Consider the following 18,095-nt stretch of genomic DNA (forward strand, 5'->3'; position numbering starts at 1 on the left):
AAACGTCTAACTGACAAAAATAAAAATCATAGTAAGGATGAGTGGCCGACAATAAGTCGGTTTTTGTCATATCTATATAGATCTGAGTTTTCGGATAATAATGTTAAATATAGGATTTAACAAGTCATAGGTATGAATGACACGCGGTGGTTCTGAATAATGAGTAATAGTGGGGAAAGAGTAGATTGTAGAAAGAGAGGAAGAAAGAGAGAAAGAGCGCGCGCGAGCGGGCGGGTGTTTTTATGAGAAAGAAAAGAAGTAAATAAAATAAAATCGTAGAATTTTTTGCCATAGGATACTACATGAAAATTGGTTGGACCCTACTAGTTCTTGTATCTGATTCCAAGAGGACTCCGGATTCACCTGGAGTGTAGTTGAATACAAAGGCTGAAAGGATAAGAAGACTGATCATCTGAAGCAATCCCACGTTTTTCCCCGCTGGCTTGTATGGTCGATTTCGTAATGAGTTTGGAAGAATTTGTTGAGTTGAACCTGAAGCCTAGCCCTATGTATCGTATGTCATGGAGGTGGATGCTGATCTAAAAGAGGAGGAAGAGAATTCCCTGAGACCTAGAGCCTGCAGTGTCCAGCTTGAAAAGATCCTTATCAATCCGTTTTTGATTCCCAAGCGCTGTGAAATCTGTCTGATCCTCGTTCACAGAGACCTTCGTGCACATTATTCCCTGTCTCACTTCCGAAAAGAGCTGTTGAGCCTCGCCTTGAAGCTGGACTCATGTCCTCACTGCTCTTACTCCGGAAATAAGCTCTACTACCACCTTGGCGTCGTGCATCAAGCCTACAAGCCCTTCTTTGATCGCATCTTCTCTGCCAAAGTTCGTCTGGACAAGAGATCCTTCGAAAGATACGCCTCTTCATGTGCAGTACGTCTTGATCCTCACGCCATCTCCACCTACTACTCCTTCCCCAAATTTATTGAGCAGCAAGTAAGAATGGAGCTCACCTCTGGTTCCCAAGGAAAAGAGGAATACAAGCTCATCATTCCCTGTCGACTCTGTCCAAAGTCTTTTTCCAATACCTACGATCTCTTGAAACACTACGTCGAAGAAGTGAAATCCACCTTTCCACCAAATCATTATAATAAAAACGTTCAGTCACTCTTTACGCTATGCAAAGACTGCAATGTATCCATTCCTACAAAGTCCCTTGTAGAGCATCGTGGAATCTTTCATCAATCCATCATCGAACCCTATGTTCTTGAAGTTAACAAGTCACTTAAAACGAATCTCACTTTTTTCACTCGTATTTTAAACACAAATTCCTTTTCTTGTTCCCTTTGTCGACAAGAAATTGTATCCGAGTTGTCTGCATTGGATCACATCATTGAAAAGCATGATCCTTTACTCTACTTACCGATCCAGTGTTTGCTCTGTGATGATTGGATTAACACCAACTTTATAATGCATTTGATGAATGGTCACTTTGCTGATGATATTGCTGGCATTTTACCATCTAGTCCTCCTTTTTCGTGCTATGCCTGTAATATAAAGTGCAATTCTAAAAAGGACCTCATTTTTCATTTTTCCTACGTACATAATATGGCATTCAATCTCTACAACAAAGCCGTCAATTCCACATTTAAGACTAAAATAAAATCAACAGGAGTGAGATTTGTGTATCGATGTTGGTTCTGTGAGGATAATTTAAAATATTTTTTCACAAATATCGAGGATTTGCGGATTCATGCTATCAAAAATCATTTACTAAGTAAAATAGAAGCCTTCATCAAGACATTGCTATCGCCGATAAACAAGTTTCAGTGTATTGATTGTCCATTCATAGGCCTCAATCATAATGAACTATTGCTTCATATTGCAACTTTGCACACAACTTATTTGGATCGAATTCTTCAAAGCTTGAATGCTGAGGGTATGATGGAGTCCATTCCAAGCTGTGATCCATTACCACCCCAATCCAGGCTTGTCAAAATGTCTCTACTCAACGATTCTAAAATTCCTGTTTCATCAAAGAGCTGCTCATCCCATATTGTCGCAAATAGAAATGTTAAAATTCCTGTTTCATCAAAGAGCTGCTCATCCCACATTGTCTCAAATAGAAATGCTTCAAGGGTTGAACAACATGCTGTTGTTCAAAAACCACAGCCTTCCTGTAATACCAACTTATTTACTATTGAAAGGTCTAAGGAAAATGACATCATTAAAGTAGTTGCTATGAATGTTGAAGTTGAATCCACAAATTTGAGCGGGTCAGACAATATTTCTAAAGAAAAATCCGTATCCAAGAAACAAAATTGTTCCCCTAATGACTCTGCTATCATATCCTCTAAGAAGATGGGCTCAACCTCAAATAACAGTATTACAGTTGGGGATTTAGAAGCCACTAAGGAAGAAGTACATATTTTAAAGAAGAATACATTGTTTCCCTCGATTGAAAAACAATCAAATCACCTAAAATCACATCAAAGTAAAGCTGAAAGAAATGGTCATTTAAGCCAAAAAATGATTCATACTAATAATGAGTCCGTTTTTAATAATAATCTTAATGGAAAAAGATCTAAGGAACTCATTTCTGCAAAAGACTCCAACTTTACCCGTTTAGACCTAATGAAAAAGATTGATGTAAACCCTTTATGCTTTATTTGTGGATATAAATCCTCGAGCCCCAATTTATTGTATAAACATCTTCTCAGTGAACATTTTTATAAGGAGATAGTGAAGAGACTCAAATATTTAAAGAACTCCTTTGCTTGTCCGAAATGCTCGATAAGTTGTAATTCTAAGGAGTCTTTAGTCCTTCACTATGGAGTTAATCATAAAAAAGTAATTCATTTCTATTATAATTGGGTTTTATCTCATCCCGATAAACTTAAAAATCTTGCCAAAAAGTCAGGAAAGTTAAACGATGAAGAAATGAATAGATCTACGGATGAATTTGCAAATAAAGAGAACAAATCCAAGACTTGGTATGATAATTCTGCTCTAAGAGATGATACAGAAGAATGTGTTAAAGTTGCAACGCTCATTAATTTCTATCTCAACAAGGCATCTATTGTCAGTCGATGCTTTATCCAGCCAGGTCCTTGTTTCTATATTTCTAAATCCCTTCCCCACTGCCATGAGTGTGAAAAATATGTTAACAGTAGCATGGAAGAATACTTCAATAGTTGTTGTCAGTTTGAGGGATTTCGAAAACTGTCTGTGAAGGATGGTAAGATAATTCCCTCGGGATGGTTGGATCCTATACTGTGAGTTTCAAAATTAAATGAACAATATATTATTTAAAAAAATCTATTTCAAATTTCAGCGATCCAAAAATAGAAGATAAAAACCTATGGACCCCTGTCTTTGATCATATTTCGACTATTCCTACTCTTGATGTTTGTAAATTTATCCTTCATTACGTTGGATCTCAGTTTTGTTCTTTAATGAAAGAAGAACTTGAGGCACAGAAAAAATATCCGAATGATCGAATATGGAAAAGGATGCAAGAGAGTGTTAGAGAAATGTGTGATGTATGTTCCACCACTCTATTCAACACTCATTATACATGTGGTGAATGTGGGATTCTTGTTTGCATTGATTGTTTTAGTATTCGATCCAAAGGGAAAGTAGAATATTTGAGCTCCAATGTTCTCTCTAAGCCATACAAGTCCCATCGAAAAATTTTGACAAAAAATAGGTGAGTGTTTATTGTTTATATATATACATCATTCTGTTCTTTTCATGTTTTATGGTAGAGATGAACACATGTGGCCCCTATGTAAAGACAATTTAAAACATCAAGTTAGAAGACTTCTATGTACTCAGATAATTTGTCATGGTCTATTGGAAATTATGTATGAAACATTTCACTCTGTTTGCGACAAGTATGGAATTCGGAATTGTTGTAAGGGATCTCCCTATCCCTTGGACAAAACTGAGACATTAAGTTGCAAGGATAATGAAAATACTTTTCTGAATGAATCAGTAGAACCTGAAAACCTAGTCAATCATATCAAGCATGAAGAAGAGGAGGAGGAAGAAGAGACTACTCTATATGAAACAAAAGCTTCAGAGAATCATGAAATTTCATTTAAACAGTGTCCAATTTGTTTTACATCTTTTCCATCAGCGGTGCCGACTCTCAGCTCAATCCACTTAACTCGGCACTTCGAAGACGAAATAAAATCGCTCCTAGGCGAAGACAAGCTCTGCTGTCCTAAATGTTCACAAACATTTGATAAAGAGGATTTGACTATTTTACATTTGGGGATTGAGCATGATTTGACTTCTGAAAAGTTAGTTGCATGGAAGAAAAAACAATCCCTCAAGATACACCTTAAAGTGGATTCGGCTTTAACGTAAAAACTTTAAAAATTATATCCTTGTAAATTTATATGCTGATTACTTTTTTTCTATAGGTGTATTGTGTGTGGAATGAATTTTCTTCATCACATGATGGGATTTCCGCAGATTCGATCACATTTATTTCTCCATTTTCGCCCTATAATTCGATCAAAATTTAGTCTTAAAGGATTTTGTCCTCTATGCTCACCATCCAACATGAAACAGGAATCTCCTCGAAGCATATCCTTTTTGACAAACCATATTGGCATACAACATAGGTATTTAGATATATGTTGGGATGAACACTTACACCGAAGATATAATAATGAACTTGATGATTCTGAGACACCAGATGAAAAGGAGAACGACAATGAGATCAAACCTTCAAAAAACTACAAGAGTGTTATTCTTGCATTCTCCTGTGAAATTTGTGGCGCTCGACTTTCCAATCAAACTTCATTATTCAAGCACTCAGCTCTAGTTCATTTCAAGGATGATTTGGCCCGGTATATTTCCCATTCTGGTATTTGCCTTCTATGTCCCCTTAGAAATAAGCCCAGAAAATATCCTATACTGCATGTAGCAATTTTTCATGAAAAAATCCAAGAGCTCTTAAATAATGAGGTCACGATTCTGGATAAGCGTAACCACCGTGATACAGGTTATACTTTTTGTCCAGTTTGTCAAAAAGAAGGAACCTATGATTTCCTTCACTTTTCACTACATTATTCTATACCTAGTCATCAAGACATCATTAAGCATGACTCAAAATTAAAGAAGCTAGTTAGTCAGATGGAAGTTTATTGTATTTTGTGCGGAAAGAATTTGCGCTCCAACCATTTTTACTCACATTATTATCGTCATTTCAAAAAAATAATTGATTTAAAGAAGAACGGGGACTCTTGTCATCTTTGTGATGGATTTCCATCCTTTAAATCATCCCTTGAGTTGGAAATGCATTTCAAGGAAGAACATTTCCCCCAATACTTAGATAACCACTTTACATCAATTCAATCCATCGAGGATGTATCAAGGCTTCGAAAATTGTTTAATCCTGATAGTGATTCCTCATCTACCTCAGTTTCTAATTATTGCTCCAAAAAGCGAAAGCTCAATTGTGATTATTGCACTGAAGGATATCATGAAGATAAATACTATGAGCACATGTCCCTACAACATTTTCAGGAAGCGCTGCAGGTCGGTCTTCCTGATAGTCCTCCCTATGAATGTGATAGGTGTTCATTTATGGGTGAATGCTTAGGAGACTTGGTTGTTCACTCTGCTGATTATCATAAGAATTTAGATCGTATACTGAATCAAATATGCACTTCTTTTAATGCTGAAGAAGTGAATTCAAACGCGAATTCAAATCGAGTGGATCTTGGCAGTTTCAAGTCAACGCAGCGTCTTAGTGGGAAAACAAGAATATTTACTTGTAAAAAATGTAATTTTATGACCATTAAAGAAGCAACTCTAAATGCTCATATCGTTCAGCATATAAGGACTATCACCCGCTCTTTCATTGGATGTAAACGTCCATATATTTGCCCCAAGTGCCAGTATGAAGCTTCTAGTTACATATCCCTCTTGAGACATTTCTGTACTTCTCATGGCCATTTATTAGATCAATTAAATGATGAGGTTCATCCGTCTTCATCCTCATCAACAGCATTATTATCGAAGTCCTCAAATAACTTCGAAGATATCAACAAATCTCGACTAAACATTTCCGTTACTTATAAAGAAGATGGAAAGGACTTCCTTAAAAAGCGAAGCCCAATCAAATCATCAAAAAATCAAGACTTTTCTTCTCTCATAAGTAATATTGCAAAGGAAAATGATATATCATTGAATCCATCTCCTAAGGGAAGTTCATGGGAACGTAGTTCCTTAAATGAACCAAGCATCAATGTAAGCTTTGATAGAGAACCAAGAATTATGACTAAGATTTTAAGTTCCAAAATCTATCCTGATGTTGATCACGAATGGCTCTGTGATGGGCGCCTTCTCATTCTCAATGATCCAACTTGTTCTGGGAATAAAAAATTATTCCAAGATCAATGGAAGAGAGGACAACCCGTTTTAGTCGGTAATTGTTCAAATGGCCTTAGTAATAAATTCTGGCATCCTAGAGCTTTTTTTAGAGATTTTGGCCATATTCGACACGATCTAGTTAATTGTTTTTCTGGTAAAGTCGTTCCAAAGGCACCATTAAGTGATTTTTGGAATGGATTTGAGCGAGTTCAGGATCGCTTAAAAGACTCACGTGGTAACCCCATGTTACTTAAGCTCAAAGACTGGCCTCCTACTCTGGACATTGCTGACTATATTCCTAAGAGATATAATGAGTTTATAAGCTCGCTTATATTACCTGAGTATACTCAGAGAGAAGGCTATTTGAATTTAGCCTCCTTTATACCAAAGTTTTTTTTAAGACCTGAGTTAGGTCCTAAAATGTATATTGCTTACGGGTCAGCACTTTATTCAGACAAGGGTTCAACTAATCTTCACATCGATATGAGTGATGCTGTAAACCTTTTAGTGCATGTAGGAATGTCTGAAGATGGAGATCCTGTTGAGAATGCAAAGGAAGTCTACAAGGAGGTTGATGAAGCAGGTAATTGTTTTTGAATTAGCTCAAGCTTATTATTTAATCAAAACATATTTCATTTTAGATTGTGATATTCTGATGAAGTGGAGAGTACGAAATGAAGGACGTTTACCTGGGGCTCTTTGGCATATTTATCATCCTTCTGATACAAATAAAATAAGATGTTTTTTGAACAAAGTCGCACTTGAAAAGGGAAAGAGACTGGATCCTCATGATGATCCTATTCATGATCAGTCAAATTATTTGGATGGGCCATTACGATTGAAACTCTATGAGAATTATGGTGTTAAAGGTAAATCAATATCATAATTATCAAACTAAATTGAATATTATGTTTCGTCATGAGTATTTATTCTTATCTGCTCTTCCTACTTATAGGATATGGAATCATACAATGTGCTGGAGATACTGTTTTCATTCCTGCTGGTGCATGTCATCAGGTCAGAAATCTTCATAATTGTATTAAAATTGCCGAAGACTTTGTATCTCCTGAAAATACATCTCATTGCTTGCATTTGACTCAGGAGTTCAGACACTTGACAGACTTTCATACCAATCATGAAGATAAACTTCAAATTAAAAATCTAATGTACCACTCAGTTAAAACTGCAATAACTGTACTAAAGGATCATATGGATAACCCACCTTCTCCATCCAATAGTCAAAAAGGTGATTCCTTGATGGACAATAATGAGGATCATTTGGATGTGCTTTAAATTTTTCAATTAGATTTTATCATTAACATATGTACGTTGATCATGTTTAATATTTAGGGACCCTGACCACAAATTTTTATTCATGAAATACATTGATTGTAAGATATAACTACCCTGATTCAATTTATTCTTAATAAATTAGTAAATGTATTTTTATAACAGTTGGTTGTACTATTGACAGTGATTCTATTCAGAAACGAAAATTTGGATTTGTATCTTAATCTCCCTTTTTCTCTTAATTCCTTCATTTTTTAAAAACTTTCCGTTCACTCGTTCATTTTTGAATTATTTATTTATTCATTTAATATTTATCTAGTATGAAAATTCTAACCTACAAAATATTCATTAATAAATAAAGCTCTTTATGTTTCTCAATACATAAAAATGAGCCTCAAGGGCTTAGCTTACTAAAATCAAAACAGGCAATCCCAGGGGTCCTGAAATGTAAAGGACTCCAATATAAATGTACAAATGATGCTCTCACTTTTTATGAAATTGTGTCTAATTTAACAGTCTCAAAATAGCCTCCAGACTGTTTTTCAGGGTATCCTCGAAAAGTATCTAGAGCCCGTACTACTATTCAATGCAACCTCTAATTTATTTTCAATAGCCCTCTCCTTTAAAAAACAACTGAACATGCATATTTTCTCACCTTATTTACTAGCAAGGGCGACCCGTGGCATAGACAATATAGGTAAATGCTAAGGGTGCCGTTAATTTAGGGGGTACCATAATGGGTGCGAAGAAAAAAATAATTTTGGGTTGGTTCAATTTTTCGAACATGATAGTTGGACCAAGTTGTGCCCATAACGCTCTGGCCTGGTCGGCCTTTAATTTCTAATTGGCAGACCCAGTCGGGTTTCATTCTTCTTATTTTCTGGCTGATTTTTTTTGGAGAGGGCTCTGATTGGTTTTTAATGGCTTGCCGATTTTTTCAAAACGCTGTAAATTCCTGCTATGTGCTCATTTCTCATATACTGACAGTAGTCTTAGTTTTTCAATGGTGTTCAATGGTCTTCGGACATGTGGGTTCTTTTATTATTATTATTTTTATTGTTAGATACATTAATTTTAATTTTTTAATACAAATATTTGTGTGACATTATAATATTGAATATACCGTGTGCGGAAAACTACCCTAGCGAAAATTGTCCGTGGAAGATTGCCTTGAAAAAATTCCCATGGTTTAAAATATGGTTGAGTACGCTCCTCACTTGGATTGGCAAGTATTTCAGGGGTAGTGTGGGATTTTTAAAAACCTCATCCAAGGAACACTTCTAACACCCCACACTAGTTCAAAGCCCTAGGGTTGGCCGGGGTTCCGGGGGTAGTGTGGGATAGTTAAAAATCACCACCAGAGCATCACATACACACTAGGAACCCTTCTAATATCAAAAAAAAAGTTCCAAGCCCTCGGGCTGCGCGGGGTACTTGAGGGTACTCCTGGATCCTTAAAAACCACTGCAAAAGCATCACATACATCGAAGGAACCCCTCATATACCAAAATATAGTTGCGAGCCCTCGGATTGTGCGGGGTACTTGAGGCTAACCTGGATCCTCAAACAACCATCGCCAATTCATCCAAGGAACCCCTCATATACCAAAAAATAGTTCCAAGTCCTCGGATTGTGCGGGGTACTTGAGGCTAACCTGGATCCTCAAACAACCACCTCCAATTCATCCAAGGAACCCCTCATATACCAAAAAATAGTTGCGAGCCCTCGGATTGTGCGGGGTACTTGAGGCTAACCTGGATCCTTAAAAACCACCTCCAATTCATCCAAGGAACCCCTCTAATGACAAAAAATAGTTCCAGGCCCTCGGGTTGGGCGTGGAGTCTTAGTAGTGTCAAAAACCAAGTGTTGTGGACCACAAGGTGCATGTCTCACATTCGTTAAATTTAAAAAAAAAATCTTATAGGCTATGTTAGTTCAATTTATACTTCAGTAATATTACTTCAGCACGCATATATTGTTGACATTTTTTTAACCCTCCTTCATGGCATATGCAATATAATTATTATGCAATTTTTTTAAAGATTAATAGCGTGAAGCCCTTTCGTGGAGCGAGGACGGTATTTTATATTTTGTACAATCCATAAGATGGTTCTGGCATTACCTCAGTATCTGTCCTTTTACAACCTCCGTGACTCTCATTGTATCCCCACAAAAATCCGAGAACTTGTGTCTAGTTCCTGATAATAAATTTCTAAACAGAATCGTTTGTATCAAACACATAGTCATAAATAATATCTCCAATGTACTTTTCAGAGTGATCTGAGCTCTGAATTTTTTCTTTGTTTTACGATCAGCGCATTTATCTTTGTACTATCAAAGTAAATACATTGAGTAATTTTGAATGCAATCTGAACCCTGCATTTTTTCTTTGCTTTACGTCTGAGGCATCACTTTATTGGAAACCCAGTTATTAAATTTTCTTTATATATGGCACTCAACATGAACACTGTTATGAGGTGAAAAATGATGAATTGAAGACTATTGAATTTAAAAGGGATCTGAAGAAAATTCTAAAGCCAACCTTCATCAATCAACACGCTATCTTGTCTCCAATAGCATGCCAAATCTTAGCCGGGAAACCATTACAGAGCTACCTACATTAACAAATATATCCAGATGTGTTAGATGTTGGAAACAAGAGACTCACAATTTCCCATCTGTTCCTCTCTCTGTCTATTCCATTCCACTCCAGCTTGCAGCATTGCAAGAAAATTGAGAAAATTTTCTACTATATGATTCTGGCGAAAATGACCAAAATCAAATTCTTATATTCGGTACAAATCCAGGATTGGAAGACCTTGCAAAGCATAAAAAATGGGCAATAGATATGACTTTTAAAATCGCACCAGCCATATACTATCAAGTCGTTACAATTCACGCAATCGTTCAAAACACTTCTATCTCAAGAATCCTACCAATTAAAACAGAAGAGATATACTTAATATTTGATCAAAAATTAAAGGAAATGATTTGAAGAAGTTCCTGACTCTGGTTTACCTGATTTTGAAATTGCCCTATCCATGCACTTCAGACCATTTTACCTAATTGTGAAAGGCATGGTTGTTTTTTTCATTTATCTCAAAATTTATACAAAGAAATTGTCGATCTTGGCTTTAAACAATGTTATCAGAAAGAAAGTAACTTCAGCTTAAGAATGAAATAATTTTATACGCTCGCGTTTCTACCACCAAATAATGGGATCGATATATTTGAAGAACTAACTGAAGATGAAACAATCTCCATTGAATTTATTGTATATTTCGAATTGACATACGTTGGAAAATTAAGAGGAAGAAAAAACAACATGGGAGGAGATGCACCAAGATACCTCATCAAATTATGGTATGGGTTTGATCGAACAAAAAATGGTGAGCCCGGGACGAACAATGGGGCCATAATTGATTCATAAATGCCATGGATTCCATAATGCAATTAATAACTGTATTACATCTTCGCATCCTAATCTTTGGCATCTAATTGAAGCATATAAAAAAGAATAATTTTTGTCGAGATCGAAGCTTATTCAACACGATGGAGGTGATATTTTTCAACAAAATATAATATACAAAATTAATCAGCGTATTCTCAATATTGTTAGAAAATATGACGAATATTATGATAAAATTTTATACTTAAAAGATTTATCATATAATTTGCATTTATTTTAGGTCTTAAAACATTATTTACAAAATGTATTGTATTATTTTACGTAAGAATTTATAAAATATTTATATTTGTTTAAACAAAATTCTAATCATTAAAATTTTATTTTATTTACCATTTACTCACATGATTAGATTAGATTAATTATTGTCAACATAAATTAGTTAGATACTTTAACCTTTCTAAAAAGAAAAACAAAAAGTAATTTAAAATTGATTGTACTCATTACAAAATTAAAGAAAAAACAATTCTTTATATGACTATTGAAATATAAATAATGTTGTTTCCATGTAACGTAGTATCCACAAGATGTAAGAGTTAAATGGTGTAAAAACACTGAAAAAATGTGGTTTTCAATTTGCAAACTAAGGGCTTTAACTATTTTTGTTATCAGAGGGGTTCCTTGGATCTATTGGATGCATTGGTGGTGGTTTTTAAGGATCCAGGGGTATTCCCAAGTACTTCGCGCAACCCAAGGGCTCGGAACTATTTTTTAGTATATGAGGAATTCTTTAAATGTATTGGAGGTTTTTTTTTAAGGATTCAGGGGGTACCCCCCAAGTACCTCGCGCAACCCGAAGGCTTTGAACTATTTTTGGGTATTAGAGGGATTCCTTGGATGTATTGGCGATGGTTTTTCACTGTAAAAGTAAGAAACTGTCATGAAAACAAATCAATATTTCACACAGTTTCAAAAACTCAATCATAAACTTTGAAAATGTCTCAAGAAAGAAGCAATTCGTGTAATTCATATCAAATTGAAACAAGATTAGGGACCAAACCTTTCAGATATCATTGGCTATTTGATGATTTATCTGACCATTTAACAATGATTGAAAAGTTGATTGAAAGTTGAAAGTTGCCGTCTCACATCAACATAGTCAAATATTATTTTTATTTTAGACAGTTTTACTCAAATTTGAAAAATTCTAGACAGTTATTTGACAAAGAAAAGCACATGATTCTAGAAACGTTAACAAGAGATTTGATTGAAATTTGGCGCCACTAATCTTTACCTACTTTAGAACACAGATACGTCAAGGCGAATGTGAAGAGATCTATTGTCAAAGCTAAAACACTATCTTGAAAATATCGAATTCAAAAAGAAAAAGATGAAGAGTGGATTAATAGGATGTCAAATTCATTCAGCAATATGTTTGATTGTTGCAAATGCCGCTGTTTTAAGGATATAGTAATGTTTGAAGACATCGGTTTTGTACATTGTATTTTTAAAGAAGATCAAAAGATTTCAAATTCAATGTTCTTGTATGTATATAGTGGTATAGAGTTTTATATTGATCAGAAGACAACTAAAAAGTTAATGATAAGTTGGGAAAAAGACATCACTATTTCATCGGAAATGAAAGTGATTCAGAAAAAACAAAATGCAAACAAATGAACATTGTTACATGAGCCGTACCGTCAAAAAATATTAAGATCTATGCAGTTCTATGATGAAGAAATAGATATGACTTTAATGAGTCAATGAAAACAAGCTGGAGATTCGATTTGAGCTATGGAACAACAGCAGCCATAATTAACTCTACAATACATGACTTATGTTAAATAATTTGATTTAATAACCCTAAAAATTACCATGTTAGTATAGGAAAAGTTGATAATTTTAGAAGAAAATATGGGGATAAATTAATAAATGAACATGAAGACTCTTTAGAAAATGTTGAATGTTTTGGCTTTGATGGAAAGAAGAGTCCGTTCTGATAAGGAAACACTGGACAAATACACAATTGTAAAGTATCCCGGAGCTACTTATGTCGACCATTTTGTACCCACGAATGGAAAGGGAATTTCATTTGCAAACGAAATCGTGATTGTAGCTGAAAAAGTTAAATCTAAAAATCATTATATGCAATATTATCTGATGGGTGTGGAGTGAACACTGGTCCTAAGAAAGGGGCTATTAAATTTGTCGAATTAGAATTGCAACGAGCTCTACAAGTAATTATTTGCTTATTACACTAAAATGAGTTGCCCTTCGGGCACTTATTCGAAGAAATTGATGGTAAAGCTGAAGGACCAGAACATTTTACAGGGTTCGTTGTCAAGTACAAAAAAACTTGACACAACGTCCATCTTGGGTAAATTGATTTTGACCACAACAGTATTAGTTTACTTAAATAGCTCTATGTATTCAGGGACGTCCGCAGGGGAGGGCGGGCGGAAGAGGCTATATCCCCCCCCCCCTCCCAAATGAATAAATAATTTTTTTGTCATGACAATAAAAAATTATTGATTTGGAAGTAAAAAATCTAAAAGAGAAGAAAAAAATTGAAAACGGGGTAGATTACGTTTTTAGAATAAGACAAAACAAAAATTTTAAATTTTTAAAGTTGAAAATACGAGGATTCTAAAAATTATAATTTTTGAAATTGAAATCAGAATTTTTGTATTTTTTTTTAAACCTAGCCGCAAAAAATAAATAAATAAAGAAGTTAAAAAGGAGTAGAATATATATTTAAAATACTATGGACGCCCTAGATTGACCTAAACCAAACGTATCAGATATAGTTAAAAAAAACCATTATTTTTAATGGATTTTTTATTTTTTTCCATTAATGTTTATTCCCTTGGCAATCAAAACAGTGCTTACAGGATAGTCGGTTGAACTCGACTTTTTCTATTATTTTATCCACACTTTCGACAATTGGCCTTCCAAAGCAATATCTTAATCTAAAGGAACGAGTAAATTAAGGAAGGAAATATAAGGTTGTGTTGTTCCGTCTCAGGGGTGTCCACAGGGTATAAGAAACTTTAGTTTTTTAGTAAATCATTTCTTATATTTTTTCAATATCTATGGATTTTAGAAATCCTTTTTCCAATAAATCTTTTAAAATTTTTTTCCAAAAAAATTAATTTAGTAAGAATAGCTATGGATTTTTGAATTTTTTATCCAAAAATTTTTATTTTAAATTTTCTTTAAAAAAGTTTTGTTGTAAATAGCAGTAGATTTTTGAAAATTTAATTTTTCAATTTTTTTTTCAAAATATTCCAATTTTAGGATTTTTTTAGATTTCAAAAACCAAGCCCCCCTCCTCCCCAAATATAATCCTGCAGACGCCCTCCGTTGGTCCTTCACAGTCAGAAATACAACTTCATCAAGGACTGCACTTTATAATTTTTAGGACTGATTGCAAGGACTGACCTTTCTGAGACTGAACTGGAGGGCACAGTAGTTTTTTTTAGGTAGCATGATTTAGATAGGAAAAAAATCTTTATACCCCCTAATACTTTATTATTTTATGTCTTGAGTTAATCTATATAAAAAGGTCTAATTAATCTTTTTCTTTGTGTTTCAGAAACTTTAATTTGATTGTTTTTTTTCGTTTATACTTTTTAAAGACAATTTTATAATATTTGAAATTAAAGAGTTATGAGGTGGAAACTAAAATGCACACAATTTGAGCCAACTCTTATCCACTACTAAAAGTGCATATAAGTAGACATAGACAAGTTTTTTCACCCACAATCGTAGAGACGTTGAGTGAATTCAAATTTTGTAGAAAGCCCTACTTTTTTCAATATTCCGGACCATGTTGTTTTCAATTTAGAATTTTGTACAATTTACAACATCAATTTTTTTTGGAAAAGTAAATGGCTTAGGTCAAAAAATGGTTCCTAATTATACAAAAACATGTAATAAAAGTTTGAACTTTTCTGAAAAATATTTATAGGTAGCTCAACAGCCCATAAGTTTTGAAAATTAAAAAAAAAAGTGACCTTCTTAATTCAATTTTAACAAATAAAAAGATTAATAAAAATCTAGCTCATCCTAGACGAAGATGGTACCTACAAAAATATATGCTTCGCATACATTTTTGTTCTTAATCATGCAATTTTATTCCTTAACCTCTGAAACTTATAATTTTTGATGAGCAAAATAATGAAATTATAGATGACGAAAGTAAAAATGATTAACATTTTCATTATATTTTTTGAAGGTACCATCTTGGACAAGGATGAACTATATTTTTATTACTGTTTTTATTTGTTAAAATTGAATTAAGAAGGTCACTTTCTGTGAAAAGGTCTTAAAAAGGTCACTAAAGTCATTGTAGTTATTTGTGTTGTTGTTGAACTTAATGTAAATTAAACGTAATTTGTACAAATAACCTTTAATTTGAGATATATTGAACCATTTTTTATTGAAAAGCCTTTTACTTTTCCCCCAAAAAAATATTATATTTTTACCTTATTGTAAATATGTACATAAGTCTTAATTTGTAACCCCAAATTTACCGACTAATACCGATTATTTGAGTATTTACCGACTAATACTTGAAATTATCATTTCCTTTTAATCCATTACTATTAAAAACATATTTATATAGTATTATATATATTTCTTATATCCAATTATGTTCGTCTAATCGCAACATAAATTTTTGTATGACAAGGCAGAGAAGAGTCCTTATCCTCCAAGTCCAAGTCAAATTATCGAGTCTTTTCTCACATTCCAAAGTCCTTGAATATTTTCATCGAGTCCAGTTCGAGTCATCAGATTTATTTTGAGCTCATATCATGTTCATAATTAATATAATACAGGGTCAATAGTTAGTTTTAAGCCTTTTTTATGCATTAAGAATAAAGAAGATTTCCGATTCCTCGTGGAATTAGGAATTACGTCTCCAAGGATATTTTTATTATGCATTTTATTGATTTAAATAAGAAAATAAATTTCAAATGTCCGAAAAAAAGTCTTTCATGGATGTGTAATGAATTGAGAATCTATAAAATATCAAGAATAAATTTTATAAATTAAATTTAAAATATTAAATTAAAAATTATAAATATTCATTTTTTGAAAAAAATTCAAATTTAAATTTTTTTTGTAGAACAATTGTAGAAATCCATAGCTATTTACAGAATTATTTTTTTTTGGAAAAAAATTTCATTAATCCACAGTTATTAAACAAAAAATCAAAAATCTATAACTATGTGTAAAAATACATATTTTTTTTGAAAAAAAGATAAAAATCTATAACTGTTCACAAAGAAATTAAGTTTTTAGAAAAAAAAAACACAAAATTAAATTATATATATATCAATTTAAAAAAAAAAAAATTCTAATATAAAATTTTTGTAGAACAATTGTAGAAATCCATAGCTATTTACAGAATTATTTTTTTTTGAATTTTTTTTTATTAATCCACAGTTATTAAAAAAAAATCAAAAATCTATAACTATTATCAAAAATATATATTTTTTTGGAAAATAAATCAAAAATCCATACCTGTTCACAAAGGAATTAAATTTTTAGAAAAAAAAAACACAAAATTAAATTATATATATTCATTTTTTTGGAAAAAAAAATTTAAATTAAAAATTTTTGTAGAACAATTGTAGAAATCCATAGCTATTCACATAATTTGTTCTTTTTGGAAAAAAAATTCATTAATCCTCACTTATTCAAAAAAAAAAAGTTCAAAAATCCATAACTATTCCAAAAAAATATTTTATTTTGGAAACAAAATTTGAAAAAATAAATCAAATTTCAAATATATTAAATTTATAGAAAAACAAATAAATAAATATTAAATATTGTAGTAAACAGTAAAAATTCCTTATATATATATATTTTTTTTTTTTTTTGGGGGAAGCTTCAAACCTCATGCTGACCCTCTACGCAGGGCCCTCCTATGTACAGTTATTTTAGCGTTTAAATAAAAAATCTATTTTTTATGGAACACGCAAATCATTGATAACTCAATTTTACTCTTTTGGTACCGCGTATTCGAGACACATTTTTTTCTTACAAGTTTTTTGCAATTTTCAAAAATGAACAAATGAACGGGGGAAAAAGTTAACGGATGAACGACGAACGAACATATTTCAGAAAATAATGAAAAAAGGGTGAACGGGTACAAGCTTATATCAAGTTAATTTTTACATAAATGTATTATAGAAGCATTTTCGTTTGAACAAAATATTTTCATGATAAAAAGCATGTAAAACTCGACTGTATACCTATATATTAATCTTGGGATTTCCAAAAAAGAAAGGTAAGGACAGGTACAGATTGTCAGCATTTTGTATTTAAATAGAGAATTTATACATACTATTATTTAATAAAGAGAGTATTCTATATCCGTAATACCTAATCACATATTATGATAGATTAAATATCATATACAGTCTCATGCATTGGATTACGAACAATTTCTTTGTCAGAGACGACAACTAACGAGCAGTTTGGCTCTTAAAAATATTTAGACTATCATTCAATCCATGGCAATTATTTGATAATAATACAGGGTGTCCACGATAAATTGGAACTATTTTAAAATTCAATCTGCTTGATAAAAATGGAATTTGGAGTGTATTTGTTAATATGAAAAAGTTAGACATGATATTCAACAATCAATTTATTCAACATGTCCTCCCTCAGCAGCCACCATCTTCTCCATCAGCCACCTAAAGGATTTGCATGCCCTGATGACTTCCGCGGAATCGACAGCATTCCACTCCCTCGTAATAGAGCCCGGGAACTTTGTGGTGAAGACCGCAGGGACCTCTTCTATCTCCTTGGCAAGCCACTTGTCATTCTGGACGTTGTAGCTTCTGTCCACAGTCCAGTTCTTCTTGTCAGAGAAGAAGATGATTCTTCCTCCATGGCTCTTCAGGTCATTGAGGAGACGCTTACATTTTGGTGAGCCTGGTGGCCTTCATGGATGCCGTTAGGATGTGTTGTTTGGCCATTCGGTATGACCTGTACCCTAGGTCCTCATTCACAGCCTTGGAGACCAGCTGCTTGCTCACTCCACG

General features: G+C 33.2%; 1 protein-coding gene across 1 annotated transcript; it reads left to right on the forward strand.

Annotated features, from left to right (window-relative positions):
* Positions 1 to 208: 208 nt before the first annotated feature.
* On the forward strand, positions 209 to 7,740 carry LOC121116526 (uncharacterized). The gene is made up of 6 exons (XM_040710780.2): positions 209 to 3,223; positions 3,283 to 3,657; positions 3,716 to 4,318; positions 4,379 to 6,921; positions 6,980 to 7,207; positions 7,294 to 7,740. The coding sequence occupies exons 1-6, from the start codon at positions 522 to 524 to the stop codon at positions 7,629 to 7,631; spliced, it is 6,789 nt and encodes a 2,262-aa protein (XP_040566714.1). The 5' UTR covers positions 209 to 521; the 3' UTR covers positions 7,632 to 7,740.
* The last annotated feature ends 10,355 nt before the right edge of the window (positions 7,741 to 18,095 follow it).

The sequence above is a fragment of the Lepeophtheirus salmonis genome, chromosome 4 (assembly GCF_016086655.4).
Source record: "Lepeophtheirus salmonis chromosome 4, UVic_Lsal_1.4, whole genome shotgun sequence".
NCBI lineage: Eukaryota > Metazoa > Arthropoda > Copepoda > Siphonostomatoida > Caligidae > Lepeophtheirus > Lepeophtheirus salmonis.